The sequence below is a fragment of the Camponotus floridanus genome, unplaced genomic scaffold (genome assembly GCF_003227725.1).
Source record: "Camponotus floridanus strain SB8 unplaced genomic scaffold, Cflo_v7.5 scaffold1, whole genome shotgun sequence".
Taxonomy (NCBI): Eukaryota; Metazoa; Arthropoda; class Insecta; order Hymenoptera; family Formicidae; genus Camponotus; species Camponotus floridanus.
Window position 1 is genome coordinate 7,821,000 of NW_020229214.1, and position 22,663 is coordinate 7,843,662.

Consider the following 22,663-nt stretch of genomic DNA (forward strand, 5'->3'; position numbering starts at 1 on the left):
TTATATCTAATTTTTTTGGAAATCGAAGAAAAAGGAGATCCTATTCTTTGTTTACATTTATTGTATACATATATTTTTTGTTTGCATTTGTTCGTCAAAATTTAAATGGATATATTCCTCGTGTGCTATATAGATACTGCACGTGTATGGGACCCAACATTGACCTAAACAATTTCTAAAGTTACATAACGCTGCACGGCCTGCAACGCAAAGCGAGGAATTTATAGTTATAAAACTGATATGAGACATACATATATTCGAAACTCTTCATAACCGAACAATTTATCAGCACATGCATACAACATGAAAGAAGCGCCGTGACAAATGGTTTTTTTTTGTTTTTATTTTTTTTTATAATCCCATAAAGATCGTTTAAGTGACATGCCGTTTCTTTCTCATTCTGCCGCTTTCATTCAACGTGATGTGGAATTTAACATGCATAGTAAATTTTTGAGATAAATGACAGAGAGAAAAAAATTACCGCTCTAGGTTTTGCATCTCGCAAAAAATGTTGCACGTCCATTATACTCGAACGAACTGCCAATTTTCTACGTCGCTAAGTTCCGATACGATAGTACTCTGTATAACGAAATATAATCGCGCGTGATGTATTCCGGAAAGTTTTTAGCATACATATGTATATGTTGTCCTGTTTCTATACTGCATTCTATGCACATATTTATGAAAAATATCGAAAATCGTATTATGAAACTTTTGATTTTAAAGCATATAATTGATGATTTCGGAAATAATAATATATAACGAAAAGAATTATATGTATAAATTAAAAATATAAAAAAATATATCATTGGTTTTTCTTTCACGTTTTTTTCGATTGTTTTTAGCAGATTACGATCATCCATAATTATTACCATGAAATTATTATTGTCTGTATAAATTGGATGGCAAACGAGTGAAAAATTATATTACAAGCTCGATTACACAGGAAAACAAGATAACAGAACCTGTGAATTGTTATATATCACGTTTCACAGTTTCAGTTTACCATCATTGCCGATCTACATATACATGTATTATTTTGATCTTTTTATATGATTATTCTCGAAAGCTATCATTATTAGATATAATATATTTCAAGGATAATAAAAACGATATTCTTGAGAGTAACTATTATTAAAAAGAAATTGTTAACTATTAGTTACGCGAGGATAACCACATAGAAAATATAAAATGATACTTTTTATATTCCATCAAACAAAATCCACAATATTCTTCTCCGATAATAATCGTCGTTATAGTCCCCGATTCAAAATCTCACTGACTCAATAATATAGATAATAATAAGTAGAGGAAAATTGTTTTTGCCCGAGGAAATGTATCATTTGATCGAACGGAACAATAACGAGATAGAAGGATGCCTAGCATTGCGTAATAAGCAATACTGTAATTTCATTTATGAGTATTCGATGAAAGGTATTTCTTATCTTAATGAATTTTTGATGTTCACTGGTTTTCTTTGGGGAAATTATTCCCGATACGATGATGATAAGACATAAGGGGGAAAGTTGAATATATATGTTTGGTAAAGGATGTGAGATTCATTATATTAGATAGCGACCCATCTCCTCGATGATGCAAAGTATTGTAGATACTTTTATGAGATGTGCTATTTTTAGTTCTTAGATAATCATAGTCGTTAAATATAAATTTATTAGGTTACACATGTAAAGCAATCAGGCATTAAAATTTTGTTGAAATTTATATATAAAATATGTTTTTTCTATATTAATCTTTATAAAGGATCGGGAAAAACAGATAAAAAGTAATATAAATAATTCACATTGACTTTAAAAAATTAATTGTATGATATTAAATTTAATTCCTAGCGGAAAAAGGAATTTAGATTGCGACGAAGGAATTATGCAGAGATCTGTGATTAGGGAATATAGGAAATTATTCCCGCGACACCAAAGATCCGCATAGTCAAAGTAGTAGAAAGTGTCATAAATTTTGGAGAATGATCGCAGACCGCTTCTTTAACGTGAGAAAAGGAAAAGCCGCGCAAAGAAAAGCGTTTTCGAGAAAAAAAAATCCCGATTGTTTCCCGTCAAAATGTTACCTTGATATTCCGTCAGGAACGGCGCGCATTTATTTTTCGCGGAGATCATAACGAGATCGTTCGTGCCACGCTATTAAATGCATTAACGTGACTCCGAAAACATTACTGGCGCGCGGTAATAATGTTGTAATAAAAGGTCGCCGAGCGCGAAACTTCTCGACGAGAGGACAATTAAATTAATTTCTCGATGCTGATTGTGTAATGTGATTCGCGAACCGGGTCAAAAGAGAGGAAAAACTCTATTTATCTTCCATGGCTGGTACAATGGTTAGTTAAGTTATCGTTCTTTTCTCTCACCAAATGATGATTCGCGTGAAATCATTATCCTATATTAATCACATAGGAAGGATTGTGATATCGCATTACGAATCGAACGTCAGGCGCACGCGATAAATTGACAGCGCAGCGAGCGCATTGGAAATGCAAAAGCTCACGGATAAATATTTTTTAATCATTTTGCCGTCGTTGTTTGTTTTCAATGAGAACTGACCGTTGAATCAACAGAAATTACTATAATACGAGCTTCGATTCAATATAATTTTCAATTGATTAACGAGATTGCAATTAACTCCTTCAATATTTTTACGTCAAATAAGCGCTTGCGAAATAAATTCTATTTTTTTTTTACCTTTTAATGACAGCAAAATATTTTCCGACTCAATAATCAAATAACAAATGGCGCGTACTCTCCGTACAAGTTCTGCCGCATGTATGGATTAATAGTATTTATGACACACACATCGCGACGTGGCGTAATAGACAAAATCGTGTAAAAGCTATCTGCAGTGCCGGTAGTGGCGACCAATGAGCGTTCAACGGAGCGAAAACGAAAATGAATTGCGCAGTAATTTCATTAGAAACCGCGAAATTCCGCGAAGAATAATACGTAGTCCTAGTCGCGTTTATTGTATTAACGGTGAATAATGAAATTTACATACGGATGTTAACGACCATTTCAATTGTCGGCACTTCTGATACAACGATCTTTACAGCACGAATTATTTATCGCTTTGTAATCGATGTAAGCTGACTGTTATATCATATTTATAGTCATAACGAAACGAAAGTGTATCGCGATATATTTTTATGAAAATAACGGACCATTTTTATATCGACGAGACGATGAAACGATAAAATATTTAACGATCAAATGAGATATAGCCTTAGCAGGTGATATATATATATGTCGATTGCGATCATACATTTATAGCACGCGTGAAGATGCCATGATTTTTCTATTTGCATTGTCGATTCCGGTGGAGAATGTGCAATATAAATATCAATTGCAATTGCACTTGTCCTTTACGAATTTTTCTTTTCAATTATTAAATATCACTTGCGTTTATACTTGAAAAGAGACTAATATAGAGAGGAAAGATTCTTTTATTTTATTTTTAGAATAAATTATGACAAAAATTAATTAACGTCACATTGGCTTAAACAGTTATAACGCAGTTGATAACGTGACACTTCAAATCAGAATTCACTTTGCGGTAAGGATATAAAGTCGTCGTAATAACAGCTTGAGAAACTTTTATAGCAGCCAGACGAGATTTCTCGTCGAGAAGTATAATAACTTTTATCGCACAAGAATAAAGAATCGCACTAAATTGTCATATAATTGATCGTGTGATCTTAAGATTTTAGATATTTATAATCTTTAATAATTAAATATGCCATGTTTTAGTTATTAATCATCCACATTATTTTATACGAGTACAATTGAAATTCGCAATAAATTTGTCTCGGCTTTATCGCTTGCCATTACGAATTAGACGTGTCGCGAGACTTATTAATGGCGCCATTAATTTGTGAAATTAATAATTGCGTTAAAACCCGCAAATTTCAATGCCGCACGCATCGTCGCTCGTCTATAGTTAGCGGTGTATAAAATATCACAGCACCCTATCGATAATCAAATGATGATTTTGCGGTAGTGAACGCACACGTGCGTAGTAATCGTGCGTCATAAAAAATGAAATGTCTTCTTCCATCGGCACACATTATTATAGAGAATGCTATATATCAGGTAACGTGGAAAGAAAGAGAGAAAGAATGCGCGGGAGGGGAAATCGAAGATAATATGACGATTTACTCTGCGAACTGACCTAGGATGTTGCGAGCAAAAAAATTGCTGAAAATGATTCAGCAGAAATATGAAAAATTCATATCCTTTTTTTTCACGGATTATCAAAAAGTCAGTTTATAGATAAATTGCATATTTTTGTAAATTCTATAATTTCAGCAAGAGAACTTTTTTTAAACTGGCATATATAATTTTAACAATTATTCTGCTCTCTTTGTATGCTATAACTTTAGATAATAAGCTTTGGAGACAAATAACATAAGAATTTTCATTTCAAATGTTTTTTTTTTCTTTGTACACGTTTATTTATTTTGTCGCTTCTACTACACTTATTACGTACCGTGAAAAAATGGCAAGAACTAAGAGACAGTGACGCAAAATAAACTCGCGAAAACCACGCATTTAGCGTAATTGAAGCTTCAAATAACACTAGGGCACCTTTGTACTCTTTTTCTCTCTAGTCTAGTCACTCCAGGTTGTCCCACAGAGGTATCAAACTTCGCTAAAGTATTTGGATTCTCGTCATTTGATCCGCACCAAGAGGTCCAGCGTCATGTTAAAATCAAATGTCCAGTTAACAATGTAATTTATAAACGTTACATGTCAATAACAATGTTCCATATGTCACCTATAATTTTCCATTTTATTTTATATTTTTTAATTACACGCACATGTGATAATTTAAAATTTTTTGTTGCAGCAAAATATTATAAATTCATATGATTACTATCTTGTTTTCGTTTACTATATGAAAATGTCAAATAACAAAAACGGCATACGAATGTATGTAAAGTGGAGGACAAATTTTCATTTTTTTTCCAATGTATTGGAAATTTTTTTGGCTGTTTTTTAAATTTATTTTTGCTTGTTTTAATCATGAATAGTTAGATGTAAAATTAAACTTCCATTAATTAATTAAAGAAAGATTGTATATGTATGTGTGGGAGGCTAGCGAAAAGTTATGCAAAAATCTGCATATATTCGCATATATATAATCTGCGGATATCTTGTACATGTGTAAAATTCAGGGCATCACAGTATGATCATTTTTTATGTTCAAAGAACTTTCAAATAATCCAGAATTTTATATACGTATTAATTAACACAGGCTCTCATATTAATTAGAAGATAATTATTTATTTTTATTATTAAACAGAAGATAATTACCTGTCAAATTGTGATAGTGTACTAAATCCACAATCAGATTACATGTACAATATAAATCTGCTTAGCCTAATCTAACAAATTCGATATATTCTCGTTTACATTAACGGACAATTAACGACAATTGCACTAAATCTCAATGAATCTCGAACCGCATTCGATCTGCATTAACACTTCACATCTCGACTGTCAATGTTTCGGTGGACACGTCGTGTCACACACGTTTCACTGCGACGTCTCGTTACAACATTGACAAGTAATTAGTCCGTATAGTAAATCTGCTCATTTAATAAAATGTCACGCGCAGAACAAGCATTAATTCATTAACTCACTATAATTTAATGAGTTAATAAATTTAATTCATAAATAAATATGAATTAATTTTCTTTTTACTCCAAATATTGATATAAGATTGAAATTAATTTTTATTCTTGTTTTCTGTTGATGTAAAAGGCGAGCGAAAATTTTTTTCTCGCAAGATGATGATAGCATAATAATACGAGCCATAATCAAAGTAAAGTAGTTTCACTTGAAGTTTCAATGAAGAGTTTCTTAACAATCTCGTAAAGTTTCATCTAAGAATACGCGAGGGAGAGTATAAGAAAGAAAGAGCAAAAAAAAAAGAAGATACTAAAGCTCACATTACGACTCACCTGCGAGGTATACGCTGCCGTGTAAGAGGAGAGTCCAACTTGTCGAAAAGTTCCGCCGGAAATGCGGGGAAAAACGACGCACGAATGCAACCGATAACGTTGCAGTTACAAACGCAGCGGGAAAAGTTTCCGCGAGAGAGAAAGTGGGGATGTCGGGACCGATTGTGCGATCTGTATGACGGACAGATGAAGCACAAAGTGCGCACCGCGAGCCCGAGCTTCTCCTCTTTATACCCTCGAACTTGCACCTGTGCTTGCGCAGACCGGCCCCTTAAGCTCCGTCCGCTTCTTTCGTCGACCGGTCTCGCAGAGCCAGGTCCACGTGCACTAATGATGCATCATCCATCCTGATTGCGTAGCATTTGTTAAATGATTGAAGACACGTGAATTACGTGAATCATACACATTAACGACGTATTTTAAATCCTTCTCCGGGCACCGTGAATTTGTCGGTGTCCTCGCATAAAATCAAATTTCAAAGAGTAACGAAGTTTTTCAATATTTCATATTCTATGCGGGCCTCGAATCAATAATGCAGTGTGTCGATAAATAATTGCATTGCAGCGGTAAAAAAATAGAGGGCATTAAAGTGATGTATATTTAATTGACGTTACTGTTTACATACATGTATCGAGTAATTTATATAAAGATGTCGGAAAATAAAAGTCAGCAGGAACGAGAATAATGGTTAAAAATCAGTTCCATGAGAATCATGGATAGAACAATAATCCAATAGCAATCCGTTACACATATAATCAATACTACATTTATATCAAGAAAGTCAGTTAACAACAATACGTATTATTCAAAACTTTAATTAAAGCGTAATAGGAGAATACAATTGAAATCGTAATAAAGAGATTCTAACTAAAAATTTACATTGTCATTTTACATTGAAATTAATATCGTATCATTTATATGTACGATATATTGAAATATAGTTCATATTTCTCGAAAAGATCATGCTTGACCGCGAACCGCTGAAATGCAAATACAAGATGACAGTTTGACGAAACAAAATCTAAGCCAAGATCTCGAGTTTTCAGCCAATCGCCGATATAGTTGCTGAATCGGCATCTTGAGAGCAACCGAATGTAAAGAAATCACGACCGTATCAAGTACTTGTGAGCTTTTCTCGACGTGTGACTCGTCAATTTATCACTTTTTCGTTAAATGCTGATACGACAAACTTTTTAAATTCCCACTTGGATTTAACTTAACATTTTTCATATATTTTTCATATCAAATAGAAAACATACATATTATCACTTAAACAATACGGAATATTCAATATTTTACTGATGGATGACAGATACGCTGAACTGTTTGCTTGATTTACTTTACAAGAAATAGTTGTATAATGTGACAATTTTTTCTAATAATTTTGACCTTTTAAGAGGAAGAAAAATCTTTGAAGAGTGTTATGAATTTAATAAAAGATGTGAAACGGAGCATATATTTCTTGCTTCGTCACGTATTATGAACGATAATCATCTTGAAACGGGCTTACGAAGTGAGGTGGATAGGAAGTGCCTGCCTAAAGATTTATCTAGCTCTGTGATATCGCTTCTGACAGCAAAATTGCTTGAACCACAACTTTCCTTCATAATGTCACGCTCATGTAGCCTCTGCAACTATTGATGGCACTACTAGTTCTTACTAAAGCTCACTATATTTTGATCCTAATCGTTATTTGCTTCTTATGGATAGCTATTATTCTTATCTTGCTCGAGTGTTATTTTTAGATATATATTTCTTAATAAGTCCGCTCGAGAAATGCTTAAAATTGTGAAAAATTTTGAAATTGTTCCATTTATATGCAATATCTTTTTCGTGGCATAAATGCCACGAGCTTTCAAACGGAAGCTATACATTTTTTCCAGTTTTTTAGCATTCTAGGCAACATGGCAGTTACGAATAAATATTCGAAGTTGAATAAATATTTAAATGAGTTAAATATTTATTGTAAAGTAATACTTTTTTGTTTAGAATTAATTTTTATGGGAAAAAATTTATAAAAGACAGGTAGCGTACAATTTTACCACGATACGGTAACGAGAATCATTCGCCGACAATTCATCGGTCGCTTTTAGAATGAACTTCACCATCCTGCGGTAATAAAATTTACACCGGAAATCTCAAAATATATCGGTGACGTTATTATTCGCTTACAGTTATCGCAAGAGCTTACGACTGTAAAAATTCTGATAAGATTCTGAAGAGGGCTTGGTCTCTTATCATGTTATGATAGCATACAAAATTATTTAAAATACAAAAAATGAAAATTTTTTAATATTTCATTAAATATATTGCACGCAATATGTGTGCAAAGCGATATATTCAATATTGTTTACTTTTTAAACTATTTTTAATTAATTTACTACATTAATTACTACATTAATAGTTATAAATTAATATTTTTAACGTGTAATAATATATTTTTTCTAAAGTATAGATATTGAAAATACTTTAGAAAATATACCTTAAAAAATATAACATTATATATAAATAAATAGATAAATAAATATATATATATATATATTTTATATATAAAATTATATATAATATATTTTTCAATATGTGTGACAGTACAGCACATAGTAGTACTAGAGTTAGCTGATAATTAATATAATTTATATATTGTATAAACGAGCTAATAAATTACATTCTTTTATATTTTATATACAATATTTAAGATAAAACAGACATAAGTGCATTGTTTAGACGACAAAATCATGATAAAATAAAAGAAGCGCAAGAATGAAAACTCTTTACATCATTACAGATCGAGAGAAAGAGAGATAGAAAAAGAAAAAAGAGAAAGAATTGAGATATAGATGTAAAATATTTTTTTTAAATAATATGTACACTATCTTTTTGAACGCAATAAATAAAAACGGATGTACACATAAAAGACTACCCACGATGTCTAAATGTTAGTTATAAAAGCGCATAAATGCCTACACAACCTACTCTCTTTATAGCTAGCTTTCTACATTCTACATTTTTGCTTATACATCATGCTGATTTCATTTACCTCGTAATTTTTTCTCGCGAGTTTAATCAGCTTTGATTTGTTGTTGCACAATATATCCTCGAATTTACGTTTTCTACATTTAATTATTAAAAGTTTAGGAACATATCAAAAATGTATCTAAAATGTTTTGGAGAAAAAACATATAATCTCGCGATTATATCAACATTTTGAAAATAATGTGCTAGATTCACAAGAAATACTTCTTCATTATAATGTACAATATAATTCAAATAATATTCAAAATAATGTACAATATAAATATTCAAAATAATGTACAATATAAATATGATGTATAAAATAATTACATGATATAACAAAAAAAATTTGTACGTAAAATTATATGAAGCATGTGCAATGCCTATCATCTATAAAACTATGAAACTGTTGAAAACATTTTTTGCTCGAAATAACACGTAAACATTAAGATCGTATAAGGTCGTAATATTGTTAGATTTTTCACTCTAATTGGCATTCACGCCATATTTCGACTCGCGCGATACATTTGCAGATAATACAAATACTGCCAAAAGCTTTCGACATCGTTCTTCACTCTGCATGTCTGATCTCGCGTGTATATTAGCGTATAATCAGCAAGAAGGGTGACTGACATTAATGTCGCAAATATGAAAAAATGCGAAAGGTCGCGATGAAAAGCACGCAAAATTTTGCCAAAAAGCAAAATATACAGTCGCATCGCGATCAGAATACGACGATATATAACAATATTGCATTTAATTAATTGTTAGATATTGTTGGATTACATCGAGTGATAAATAACTAATCAGATGCCAATCAGAACAAGTATTAAAATTTATTTAATTAAATTTATCTATTTAAATGTATCTAATACTTAAATGATTTGTCGATCGATAGAGTTAATTGAATGTCAGTTCTGTGTAACTCATTATACATTTGCATCTGTCTTTAATTAATTTGCAAATGAATGCTAATTATTTAAAAAATTAAAGTTTTTTTTTTAATTCTTTCGATAATAAACAATATATTTTTATAAATATGTAATAATTTTGTCTTTATAGTTTTAATTAATTATGCAAAAAAAGTTATAATTGATATACAAGCAATAAAATGATACGATGAAAGTATTTATATAAAAAATTATTTTCTTTTTTTAATTCGTTTATTTTTTAATTTGTTTAACATTTGAAATAGAAAATTCCGAAGTACATTTTTTAAACATAGTTATTTGAAACGTTAACCTCAAATTTCAACAATAAAAATGGACTTTAAACATGTGTGTTGGGAGGGTTCGCATTTCACAGTTAGTTAAAAATCCACGAGTAAAAAGCCAATAAAAACTCTATCTCCTATTCTAACGCGTTCTATCGTATTACTATTAATATAGATTCCTACTAAATTAAAAAAAATCATTGGAAATAGTATACTATATATTTTGCTTCGATGAAAATCTCTGTTATTTATTATTTTTACATTTGTCCGATTTATACTATTTATTTGTTTTATTGAAATATTATAATACATTATTTTCTGTGTGATTAAATAACAGCGTGGGAATATGTTTGCGATATGTTTGCTAAAAAGTTATTCTTCAAAAGGAGAAAAAATATATAAATACTTCAAAATTTTGCAGTGTCTTCAAAAATATTTGAAAACTATCCCGATAAATTTGTACAAGGAAATTTTCAAAAGAAACATCGCCCATTTAATATCCTGGCTTGGAAATGCGCGTAAACATAAGATTTTGCGGAAGCCCGGGACTCCTTCCGGCCTCCTATGATTCAAATAACGGATCGAGACGTTTTTTTGCATATCGTTGATATTTGTAAAATCGGGGTCTTTTGACGGCACATTTGCGAGGGACGAGTTCTCGTAATGCGCACGACGTCATGAAGTCGACACATTTGTCACACCACGACGTATGAAGGAACTTAAATTCGCACGATTGCGAAAATAGAATATTAATAGCGACGCACCCACCCACGTGGGGATGCCTCCACGGAATCGACACGCTGTACATTTTACGCGGCCCGTTTGTTCCCCTTTTTATTGCAAGCGCATATCGGATGCTGCAGTGAAATGGTCCGTAATCGCGTATACGACGTGCGCCGTTCGATGTGCGCGGTCTATGTATTACGTTACATTTTCGAAATCTTGCTTTAGCAAATTGTTCGATGATTCATGACGGTACTCGCTTCGTCGAGAACACGCGTCCCGCTGCGATTTCAATTATAATGTCGATATTTTCATGCCAACACGAGCGTTTGTTGTGCATGTAATAAAAATTTTATCGTTACGATAAAATAGGGAGGGGGGGGATAAATAGTTATTTAACAGTTGCATAAATTTATCGTTCTTTAAAAACACGTGCAACTTGCAATAGCATGTGGATTATGGAAAAACAAACACTTTCGGTACAAATATCTCTTTATTACGATTATTCGACCGTTATAAGATACCTGTGTGAAAGCAAAATATTAACAAGGTTAGGTATCAATAATGAACTGTCCAACTAATCTCATGAATATTCCGATCGATCAATCGGGAGAATAATAATAATAATAATACAGAGTTACTTCTCCGCGCTTCGAACTTTTCGAATTAAAATCGCTGTTCTCATCAACGCGCAGCAAAGAGCTGGATAAATTAAAACATAATATATACATAACATATATTTTTATTTGCACAGTATCCAATGGGAGGTCTTACTATTGCTCAATGACGTTTTAATCTCCGGCATGAAGAAATCTGACTTATTATCGCGAGATCTGGCATCGAGGGGTATTCGAGAGGCCGACGTAATTCAAGTAAGTGAAGCATTTCCTGCAAGCCTAACGATTCGGAATATTGCTTTTGACTTCTAGAAAATTCTTTCCGAGACTCATCGAGTCATTTAATATGCGAGTAGCGAGGAATTTCGATAAGCAGATATTGTAGGCAGATTATAAGCAGAAAGAATTCGTCAATTGCTCAAGTCATTATTATTTGTTCGATATTATTTCCTCGGGAATTTAATTAATGATACGAATATTTTTTATCAAATTAATTTCGCTTGTTTCGCGATCAATTTATTATAAATATTTTACGCGGAATTATCGGACAGAATAATATTGTATTTCAAACGAAATATAATAATCGGTAATATATTTCTCTCGGTAATATACTTTGTTTAATATTATGTTAGATATTTCGTTAAATATTGAAAAAAAAATCACTAAAAAAATGAACGCTAGTATTCTGCTTAGAGACGAAGGCGTTACAACGTCGACCCCACGAATTTTGCGCCACGAAGTCGGCGCCGTAAAAATATATTAAACGTGAACGCGAAGTGACGAAAATGACTCAACGAAACATTCAAATATCATGGCGTTTCGGCAACGATTCTTTATGCGCGTTAAATTAAATTGCTCGTTTATTGCCTTTCATGCGAAGGGCCGCAAAAGTAATTGACAACGAAAGCAACTTGTGCCACTCTTCCTTTTTCTGATGACTTAGGTTTTACGACTGGTGTGCGAGTCCACTCCTCTTCATGATGAAACACAGCGGATGATACTGTGCTGTTGACATAATTCTTCAGTGACGCGATATTGAAATTTTCGATATATTTGTGAAAATTTCATACTTCAAAATATGGTCAAACAAAAATATTATTATTCTAAGCTGATTATTATTATCTTTAACCAATGCACGATTATCAGAAATCAATCTCGTCTCTTGTATATTATATATTTCACACATGAAAAATGTAACATGCTCTCGAAATCGAAAAAAAGAGGAAATTGCGAGAATAATATTTAGTAGATCCTAAGATTAATTGTTTTAAAAAAATTTCATATTAACATAATTTTTATTTTCTGATAAATGAATATTTTTCATTCAAAAATTAGTTGCAGAATCTATTGACAAATATTTGTATTTTTCTTTAGATCATTGTGTGTTTCATGTATAAAACGTACCAGCACAAACGATTGAAATTATTAATTATTATTCACACAATCTAATTGAGATTTAGTTAAAATTTTTTATTCTGCGTTCTGAGTCAAATTCTTGTCTACGGATGCAAATATAATTAGGTAGGCTATTAACGGAAATACTTATTATAATATTGCACTTTTGTTGACTCGATGCACGAGCGCCAGGTGCACCGTCGTCCGTCTATATATGCTCTGCGGTCTGACTACGAATCTGCGTAACTACTTACGGATGTCCGCGACGCACCTATACTACCTGCAAATATCCGCGCCAATTTCGAGTTATTCAGAAACTTGTTACACTTTTTTCTCGTTTCACAACACGCGATATATAACACAGTACTTTATTAATTTGTATAATTTGAAAAGATATGATTAATTTTAATTTTAGAATGGACTCTTATTTCTCTAAAGGCTACATTGGTTACTTTCGTAAAAATGCTTCTTTCTACGAAAAATTGTATTTATGTTTGTTATATATTTGGTGTGTGCGAAATATTATTGCTTCTCTCGACAATATCTAATTACATGGCCAGATGGTCACTATGAGCGATATAATATTCGGATAGGTGGCAGATACTAATAATATTAGATAATGCACGTCGCAATTTTTTAAAAATACATATTTCAGATATTTTTACTTGAGATATAAGATTATTATGTTTCCATCTTTTTTTATTGATATTTTGTCTAATATATGTTATATAAAAATCATACATATGTTATAAAACATTGAATAAATATAATACAATACACAATTGAGTCTTTAAATATATGATTGCGTCAAAATTTGTTGCGAAAAATAGAAACAGAAAATAGACATTGCTTTATTTATACGCAATTATTAGAAGTTAGACGTCATCAGAAACATTTATCGTTTTTGTTATATAAAGCAGATTGCAGCTAATTAAATTAAATTTTAAATTAAAAGATAAAAAAAGACATAGAGAACTAAAGTGAAATGTCAAGAAATAAAAAGTTATCGAGCATTAATATATATTCATATCGCAAACCTTATAATACAAAAAAGAATCAGAAAAGAAATAAGAAATAAGATGTGATACATATAATTGTTTATAACATTATGTGCGGACGTTTCGACTTACTTTTAAGTCATCCTCAGCGCAAATTTAAATAGCAGGGAAATCGTAAAGCAAATTCGCAGAAATATAACGCAAATAAACATCAATATTGGGTGACATTTTTATATATACTTATTGTCGGGAGGACGCAACTGGAAGCGCTAAGAAAGTCCATAATTAATAATAACAGGTTCAACGGTTCTTTGAGATTGACGGAGACCATCTCCAATTTGGTTTAGTAAGCCCAAATTTGAGTGTCATTTAAAAGCAATCTGTAAAAACCGTTAATTAAACCTGTAATAACAACATAGGCAATGCAATCGTTATATAAAAGATTAAGAGTGAATACAAAAATAAAGATAAAGAAAGATTGTCAATAATACGATTTGACAATCGCGTCAGAACTAACCAATTTAAAAAAATATAAGGAAAGATTAGAAAATTAAAAAAAGTAAATTAAATGTAAATTAAATTTATCTTTCTTACAAAGTTCAAATAAGCGTCATCTAAATCTAGTTATTATACATTTATAGTTACTATTCATACTATATTATTATAATACTATAATATTCATGTGTAAATAATTCATGTATAATATTCATATATTATTATGTTATTATAATACTATATTATTCATGTATATATATAATTTTTTCATTTATTAGCGACGATTAATTTTGATATAGCATAAATTTTTTAAAATATTTTCTCACTTATAAAATTCCAAGATGTACGCTATTTATTTTTATATATTTGCGTATTTATAGTATGTGCACATTTATTTATCTTTAACTAACAAATATGAACAAAATGCAGCTTCCAAAAAAACAATTACGTAAAGCTTAATATAAATTTTACATACGTACTTTTATTCATTTATATAAATTACTATCAAGTTTTATTATATTTTATTATAATTTTTATATTATTTCATATTATTTTAAAAGAATATTTTGTGTGTGTGTATGTGTCTGTGTGTGTATGTGTGTGTGTAAAATGAAATAATTTTTTTATTTCCTTAGAGTTTCTCTCTCTCTCTCTCTCTCTCTCTCTCTTTCTCTCTCTTGTTTGCGAAGATACTTATGTAGAGTTTGAATAAAGAATCCATATAAAAACAGTAACAATTCTGAAATTAACAATAAGTGAACTTATTAGAAATTCATTAAATATACACTAAATATATAATAATACGTAAAATAAAACTATGCATAAAAATTAAATTCTCTGAATTCTGACAAGAACATATATTTAAATTCAATTATATTCTACTATATTTTAACTCTTAATTAATTTTGTAAGAATATTAAATATCAAACTCACTTTCTCAAAATTTTAATACTTGATTGCTAAGATATTTAATATAAAAATTAAAAAAGAATCTGCACGTATGTGAAGAGAATAACGGTGATTCTGAAATCAGTTGAATGAATTGGAAATTAAATATGTACTAAATGTATAATAATAAACATGAGGCTATGCATATGAAAATTAAATTCTGAAAATTAATTTTTTTTAAAAAAGATGCGATATACTCAATTAAGATTTGGATTATAGCAAAATTTATGATAAAAATTTTTCCAAAATTTTAATTTTTTAGAAATAGCTATATGTATCGATAATCTTTTTGAAGTAATATTCGATCACACACGCTTCCCGATTTCTATTCGAGGTTAACGTCAAAATCCTAGTGTTATGGTAAATTTCCAATTAAAGCCCACCCACGATGATTGTTTTTGTTCGCTCGGACGAAGTTCACCGTCACCGACGCAGGTGCGCATCCTGAGAGCCACCCCACCATGCACTAAGCTTGCCGCCGTGTACCAGCGCCAGCGTCACACGTCTATAAAAGCGGTGGTCGCATCGCTTCCCGGCTTTGAGTTCACTCGCCGACCTCTTCGATCGAGATCGACCACTTTTTCGTGAGCAACAGAAAAACCTTCCCTCCTTCGATTTGGTGAACGCGCGCAGGACGCGTCCGTACGTGTCCCGCTCATTTCTACGAGGGTGAACGCAAGTGATACTTTGATTTTCTGAGTGCAAAAAAAAGAGAGAAAATAGAATACGAGAGAGAAAAAATTGCCAACGGAACAAAATCCACAGTCAGTACGATAGCTTGAGATATACTTGAGATTTTCTCTCTTCCGTTGTTTTTTTATTTCCGGATTTCGTAAGAAATGAAAATAAAAAGATTATTTAAAATATCTGTAAATTTAAAAAAAATTGTCTTAATAAATTTTATTTAAATTGGATTGAGAAGCAATAATATTTACATTTTATAAAGGCTAATATTTTTTTATTTTGAAATATTATTTTCATAATATCTCAATAATTAATATCTCAAAAATATTTTAATAATATCTTAATAATATTAATTTAACCGATGTAAATTTATAGTATGAAAAAAATTTATATTTATAATATTTATTTTTCATTTATATAGAAATATTTATTTGTCTTAACTTACACAAGATAATTTATGTTAATATAATTATCACACACATACAGTTTTAAAAAATACATTATGTTTAAATCAATGTCAAAAGCTGACAAAAATGATAACAATTAGAATAAATTTTGTTTTACAATTTAGTTTCCTCATTCTCTCTTGTGAAGGATAAATTTCGCTAAATCAACTTACAGGCGGCAAATAATTGCAGGCCACTTTTCCCTGTTTGATCGTTTACGTAGTAACGTTTACGTAGTAAAACAACTAAGATTATCACATGGCGTTGACTTTGAGAAAACCCCGCACTATGACAATTATCATGCTGACCTGTATCATCACATTAATCTTCTGCATCGCTGATTGCGCGGCCGGTAGGTACAATGCATCGTCATATTAATCTTCTGCTCCATCTTGTATAAGTAAGCTCTGTTTTTTTCTTTCTACGTTTTTCGTGATCGGTAGAAATTGTAATCGAATATTAGAATTTTTATATACATATGGTATTTATGCAAATGCTTACATAATAGTATACATATATAGTAGAACTTTATAACATCATAAAAAAGTATATATATATATATATATATATATATATATATATATATATTTGAATATTAAACAACAAAATTTTTTATAGCGCGTTTACTTCTATTATTCTGAAGCATAATATCACATATTAAAAAATATTGCAAAATGTTAAAAATTATTAATCGTGACAATTTAGCATAATACAATTGTCTTTTTTCAAATATACAAACTTCTATTTTTGTAACATATAAATGTTAAAACTGACATTTTTTAATTAATGAATAGCCAATAAATTGGTTTCCTCTCGAAAGCAGCTTTTAGAATTAAAATATTTAAATAATTAAAAAAAGACATACATGTATTATTATTAAATGGATTTATTGATACGTCCCGTACTTTTTCGTTTGTTATTACATGATATAAATTATCAAAACACGCATTGAAATTAATCTGTAGTATAAATAATTCTTTTCAAAATTTTAGGTTAATCAAAAGTCAACTATATTGTAATCGTATATTTCGATTTCGATATGAGTATCTAATTAATACTTTATTTAAAACATAGATTGATTAGCAAAGTTTCGAAATTGATCGAGACAAAATATCAGTTGTACAAATAGTTTCTATATATATATGTATTTATAAAATTGTGATTAAGATAAATTTTACAGTGCGTGGTTGTATCTTTATCTTATTCTTTAATCACGGTTATATTTTTATGAAGTCTAATGTAAAAACTTGAGTGTTTTATTGGATGATATGATGACGTTAGCTAGAACTTGTATAAAGAGGAAAATGTTTATTACAATTTGTTTGTGCATCGAGCGGAAAATAATTATTCACAACAATGCAATATCTGTCATCTATTCCCGGATATGGGATATATATTAATTTAGAATGAAAATAAAGTTTATTATAGTGTTTGGAACGCTAAGTGGATTATCATGAGGAAAGCTGTAATATAGTTTTATTGCCATAAATTAATTGGGTACTAGTGAAAATTGGAAAAGTTTAATTGATATAAACTTGACATTTGCATTCAGTAACTCAACATATATTTTACATTTGTTTCCTTTGTGTAATTTAAATTATAAATTATAAAATAAATTTTCTTTTTGGACAAAATTTATTTATTATTGCTATTAATAATAGTTGTGTTTATATCATTAACACAATGATAGTTGTGTTAATGTACTGAATTATTAAAAGTTTAATAAGACTTCTGGAATTGAACGTATAAATTTACGATCATATTTGCATTACGATAAAATTGTTATGAATTTTTTAAGCAAAAGAATATGTATACATTTTCACCATCTTTGACAGAATACTCGATAGACAGTATTTAAATAATTCATGCTTTTCCACATGAGAGAGAGAAAAATAACGCAAGAAAATTAGTGAATTTTAAAATAAATATTTCAAAAGAAAGTGTGAAAACTTAAAGGTGACTAGATTAATATTATGTATGAAAATACACACACACACACTCACGCATGCACGTAACAGCATACATACATATAGCATTTTCAGAATATTAAATTTTCTTTCGATTATAAATCTTTTAAATAATATAAAATAGATTTTCTTTGCTTTTTTTAATGATTTTTTAAAAAATATTATTTGTGATTTATTTTCGTGTTATATTACTGCTACTAAAATCATTATCCTGCTAATGCAATATATAAAGTATATAAAGACATTTTTATTTTTTATTTATTATTTTATTTTTTCTTGACGAACAAAGTAGGAATGAAAATTACTAGTCACTATACTGTTTACATACTGTTTTATTAATTAGTATAAATTAATAGTGTTTAAATTAACATAGAATTAAAGAGTAATTAATTCTTTGCTTAAAATTTGTTTTAGAAATATTTCGATCCTTGCTAGATATATGTACAAAATATTTGTCATTTAGTTACCCATCGTCTTTCTTATGATATAATGAAAACTTATGAAATAATAAAGAAGAGAAAAAATTTTTTTTATTATATTTTCTATAAAAAAATACGCTATTCCGTTTTATTAATTTTAAATCAAAATTCGCTCGCAGAAAAAGAAAAAAAGAATAGAAATTTAAAATTATAGATTCTGAATATATATTTGCGACGATTGAAAAATTTAATCCAAATTATTTCAAATAAGAATCTGAATCCCTTATCTATTATACATTCTATCATATCCTTTGCCAACTTTCTTAGTGGTCATCATAATCCTTTGTGTGAATAAGATGGGCGTGAGTACATCACGGATTAGGTAAGACAAACATCTAAAATCGCATCGATTCAAGCAAAAACCGGAGAAACCTTTGAAAATGAAAATTGCGTAGGCACCCAGAGTCTTCTGACGTATATATGCCATGCACAAAGACAAATTGGATATGCGTGATCCGATCAATAAAAACGAATTTCTCTTATTCACATCTTACATTTTACATGTGAACCAAAGAGATCCATCGAGGAAATAGAGCCGCAAAAGTAACACCTACTGGAATGTCGTCTTCACATTTTATTCTATGCGCGCAACGTAAATATTTCTGCTTTCGATTCCATTTACACCTTTCGATGCGAGCATTTTTCTAATCCGATTATTGCAATTTCAATTACTTCTTACTTATTTGAAAAAACGCTTATTGGATTTCTATGGATTGTTATTCCTGATCTATTTTACAAATAGATTTGTCGTAGACGCAGATTATATTGAAATATCCCAATCAATACACATAATATATATATATATATATATATATATATATATTCCCCTTAAATATGAATGATTATTTATGAAATACTAGTTACATCAATTATTTTAATTTTAGATTGTTAATATCTATAATGTTCTTGATATTAAAAATTTTTTTCATAATATCTTAGATTCTTTACGTATTATTTCTCGGAATAAATAAATTCTTATAATGAGAATACAAAAGAATTTGAGTTCTAAAGCGCGACGCTGGACGAAATCACGTAATAACGAAATAATGGAAAGCTAATTTTATGGGATGTTATTTGCCCTAGCATTCACTGCATACAAGGAATGTCGAGGCGAGCTTAGCCATACCGTTTATAAGCGGTTCACAAGATCGTTCTTAACGCGGAACATCGTCTGGGGAATATAATAGTGTAATAAGCGTTCTCAAATAAATTTTTATTACATTCCTTTGCAATGTACTGAACACGGTTTCTGTTTTATCCATAGTTGAGTACCTGACGCGCCATAATATTATTCCTACAACTTATTGGTTGAATTTTTTTCATGCATTATCTTAATACACGTATCATTAATTGAAATTAAATTTCCGATATAACTTATTATTTAATAACTTAATATCTTACACATGCATTCACACAAATAAATATTTCTCTCTCCTCAATCGCTAATTACATAATAAGACGTGAAAATGTTAATGACAAGAAAGAATTGAATTCATATAATATATTATTCAATAATATATTATAATATACAATAATTAAAATATAAATGTCATTTTATCCAGGATCCTGTCTAAGCTACGGACATTCTTGTTGGGGAGGTACGTATTTTTTTATGTTAATATTTTTAACAAAATAATAATATTTTCATCATGGGAATAATGTAATGTCTGCATCAATGTACATTTACTTTTAATTAGTTTGCATGATGTAAAAAAATTTTAGCGCACGGAAAGCGCAGCGATGCACCCGCCATACGCCTCCTGACAGCTAAGTCTTTGTTGAGCAAATCCCCGCAAAAGAACATCGTGCATTCTTCGAAGGCGCAGTGGATTCTATCCCGCTTGATTACCGGACAACCCCTATTACCGTTGACGGATAAATATCCTGTTAGATGGAACAGCTTTCCTAAGGATAAAACATTTATTCCATCAAAGTGGGACGCGGCATCACTGAATGATGATAGCACTATATCAGTCAGGTGAATTTTTTGCGAGGAACAAACTAGAGAGTGTCAAAGCACGAGATTTTGATAAAAATTTCTTTATTAAAAATATACACATTTTTCGTGATTATTTCTTTTTACTAAAATCGATATTTTATTTACAAAATTTTTTGACATTTATTTACTTGAAAAATTTAATAAATGTTAGATTTTTTTGTGTCTTTTACATATGTTGTCTTTAATATAAGTATATTAATATTCACGGAATATTGGAATACCCTTCTAATCTTAACACGTCAAATTTCATATATATGAAAATTAATATAAAATATAAAACATATTATACGTATCTTACCTTATATATTAACAAAGTTTCATCCAAATTGTTGAATCCAGATTAACAATTTTTTCTTGTTAGCCGTCAAAATTAAATAATTATGGTTCTATAATATTGAAATTATATTTTGTTAGCTGTCAGAATTAAATAATTATAATTAAATAATTACTATCCTAAATAAACTTTCACTACAAAAAAGAAAATACGTAAATTATATAATAATATAATTATAATATAATATAATATAATTATAATATAATATAATTATATAAAAATTAAATTCCACTTTTGATTAAAACATAGATACAAGACACAAAAATTGCGACGAAAGAACACAAACTATGATTGAATAAATATTGAACTAAATATTTTATCTTTGAAGGAATAATAACAAAGTTATATAGAATTATAAGGAACCAAGTACATTTTATAGTTAGCGAAGAGAAGATAGTTTTAAAAGGTAGATTAGGTTTTTAAACTTTGAATAATCTTGTTAGAAGTTTTACACTTTGTTTTATGAATCATTAGATTCATGATTGAGGTCTCTAACATTTTAATTAAAAAAGACATTGCATCAAGATAATAGATTTATAGATTCATAGATCAATAGATTTATAACTGTGTTTAATATAGTTCTAATTTAATAATATCTAATATTTTATTAGAGTATTTTTAATTCCCTATAATTTTCTTATTTATTTGTATTTATTTCAACTTCCTATTCAAAAATATCTTTTTTTGCAATTAAGTTGAATATTTACTTTCTAATAATTTGTTTTATATCTTAGATAATATCACACATTACGAAAATTATTCTTGTAATTCCATTAATATATTATATTAATATTCTATTAATGTATTATATTAATATATTATTAGAATTATTTAAGAGAGAACTATTTTATTATTAGAAGATTAGAACTATTTTAACTATTTAATAATAATTAATTTATTACTTACTTATAAGAGACTGATATAATAACCAACACGAATTTGCAGAATTCCAATTAACAACGAAAATGAAAATGAAAACAATAAGCGGAAGATTAACAACGCACAAGATGTAATGCGTAATATGAACGAAAAACTTGAAAACATTCCAGAAATCTTGCTAGTTCCAACTGATGAGTACGATAAGCCAATTAATCCTCAAAAGTTAGATATACTTAAATTTCTGGTATGTCTTATATTTTTATTAACAGTTATTTTTTTAACGTTTTTCTACTCATCTATCTGTTAAATATTAATACTTATTCAATGATACGTTTGTTTTCAGAATGAAGAGAATGGAAATACGAAATAAACGAAATGTAAAAGACTGTAAGATATAGTGACGAAAAAAAATTTTCAGCAAACAGATCAGCAAACAGATCTACAATCAAAGTAATAATATAATAATTCTCTGTAAAAAAGTATGTATATGT

General features: G+C 29.4%; 3 protein-coding genes across 4 annotated transcripts in view; 2 read left to right on the forward strand and 1 right to left on the reverse strand.

The window, feature by feature from the left end:
- Positions 1 to 6,190, reverse strand: part of LOC105251328 (calexcitin-2) — a 29,901-nt gene extending 23,711 nt beyond the window's left edge. Inside the window, exon 1 of the mRNA XM_011258045.3 lies at positions 5,984 to 6,190. The gene's annotated coding sequence lies outside the window, so the exon portion shown is untranslated. The remainder of the gene's footprint in view (positions 1 to 5,983) is intronic.
- Positions 1 to 22,663, forward strand: part of LOC105251324 (basic phospholipase A2 homolog 1) — an 84,156-nt gene that overhangs the window by 31,002 nt on the left and 30,491 nt on the right. The window contains exon 2 of the mRNA XM_025413770.1: positions 11,686 to 11,803. The gene's annotated coding sequence lies outside the window, so the exon portion shown is untranslated. The remainder of the gene's footprint in view (positions 1 to 11,685; positions 11,804 to 22,663) is intronic.
- On the forward strand, positions 15,900 to 22,614 carry LOC105251327. Of its 2 annotated transcripts, none has more exons than XM_011258042.3 (6): positions 15,900 to 16,148; positions 16,707 to 16,866; positions 20,523 to 20,558; positions 20,683 to 20,938; positions 22,239 to 22,416; positions 22,516 to 22,614. In XM_011258042.3, the coding sequence occupies exons 2-6, from the start codon at positions 16,773 to 16,775 to the stop codon at positions 22,540 to 22,542; spliced, it is 591 nt and encodes a 196-aa protein (XP_011256344.1). In that variant the 5' UTR covers positions 15,900 to 16,148; positions 16,707 to 16,772; the 3' UTR covers positions 22,543 to 22,614. The 2 variants fall into 2 exon arrangements, with proteins under 2 accessions (XP_011256344.1, XP_011256343.1); XM_011258041.3 differs by having other exon boundaries at positions 15,901 to 16,148; positions 16,690 to 16,866.

Coding starts and splice junctions, on each gene's coding strand:
- LOC105251327 (XM_011258042.3), top strand. CDS start 16,773: ATGGCGTTGACTTTGAGAAAACCCCGCACTATGACAATTATCATGCTG. Junction 20,939..22,238: donor GATAGCACTATATCAGTCAG/GTGAATTTTTTG, acceptor ACGAATTTGCAG/AATTCCAATTAACAACGAAA. Junction 22,417..22,515: donor TAGATATACTTAAATTTCTG/GTATGTCTTATA, acceptor GTTTGTTTTCAG/AATGAAGAGAATGGAAATAC.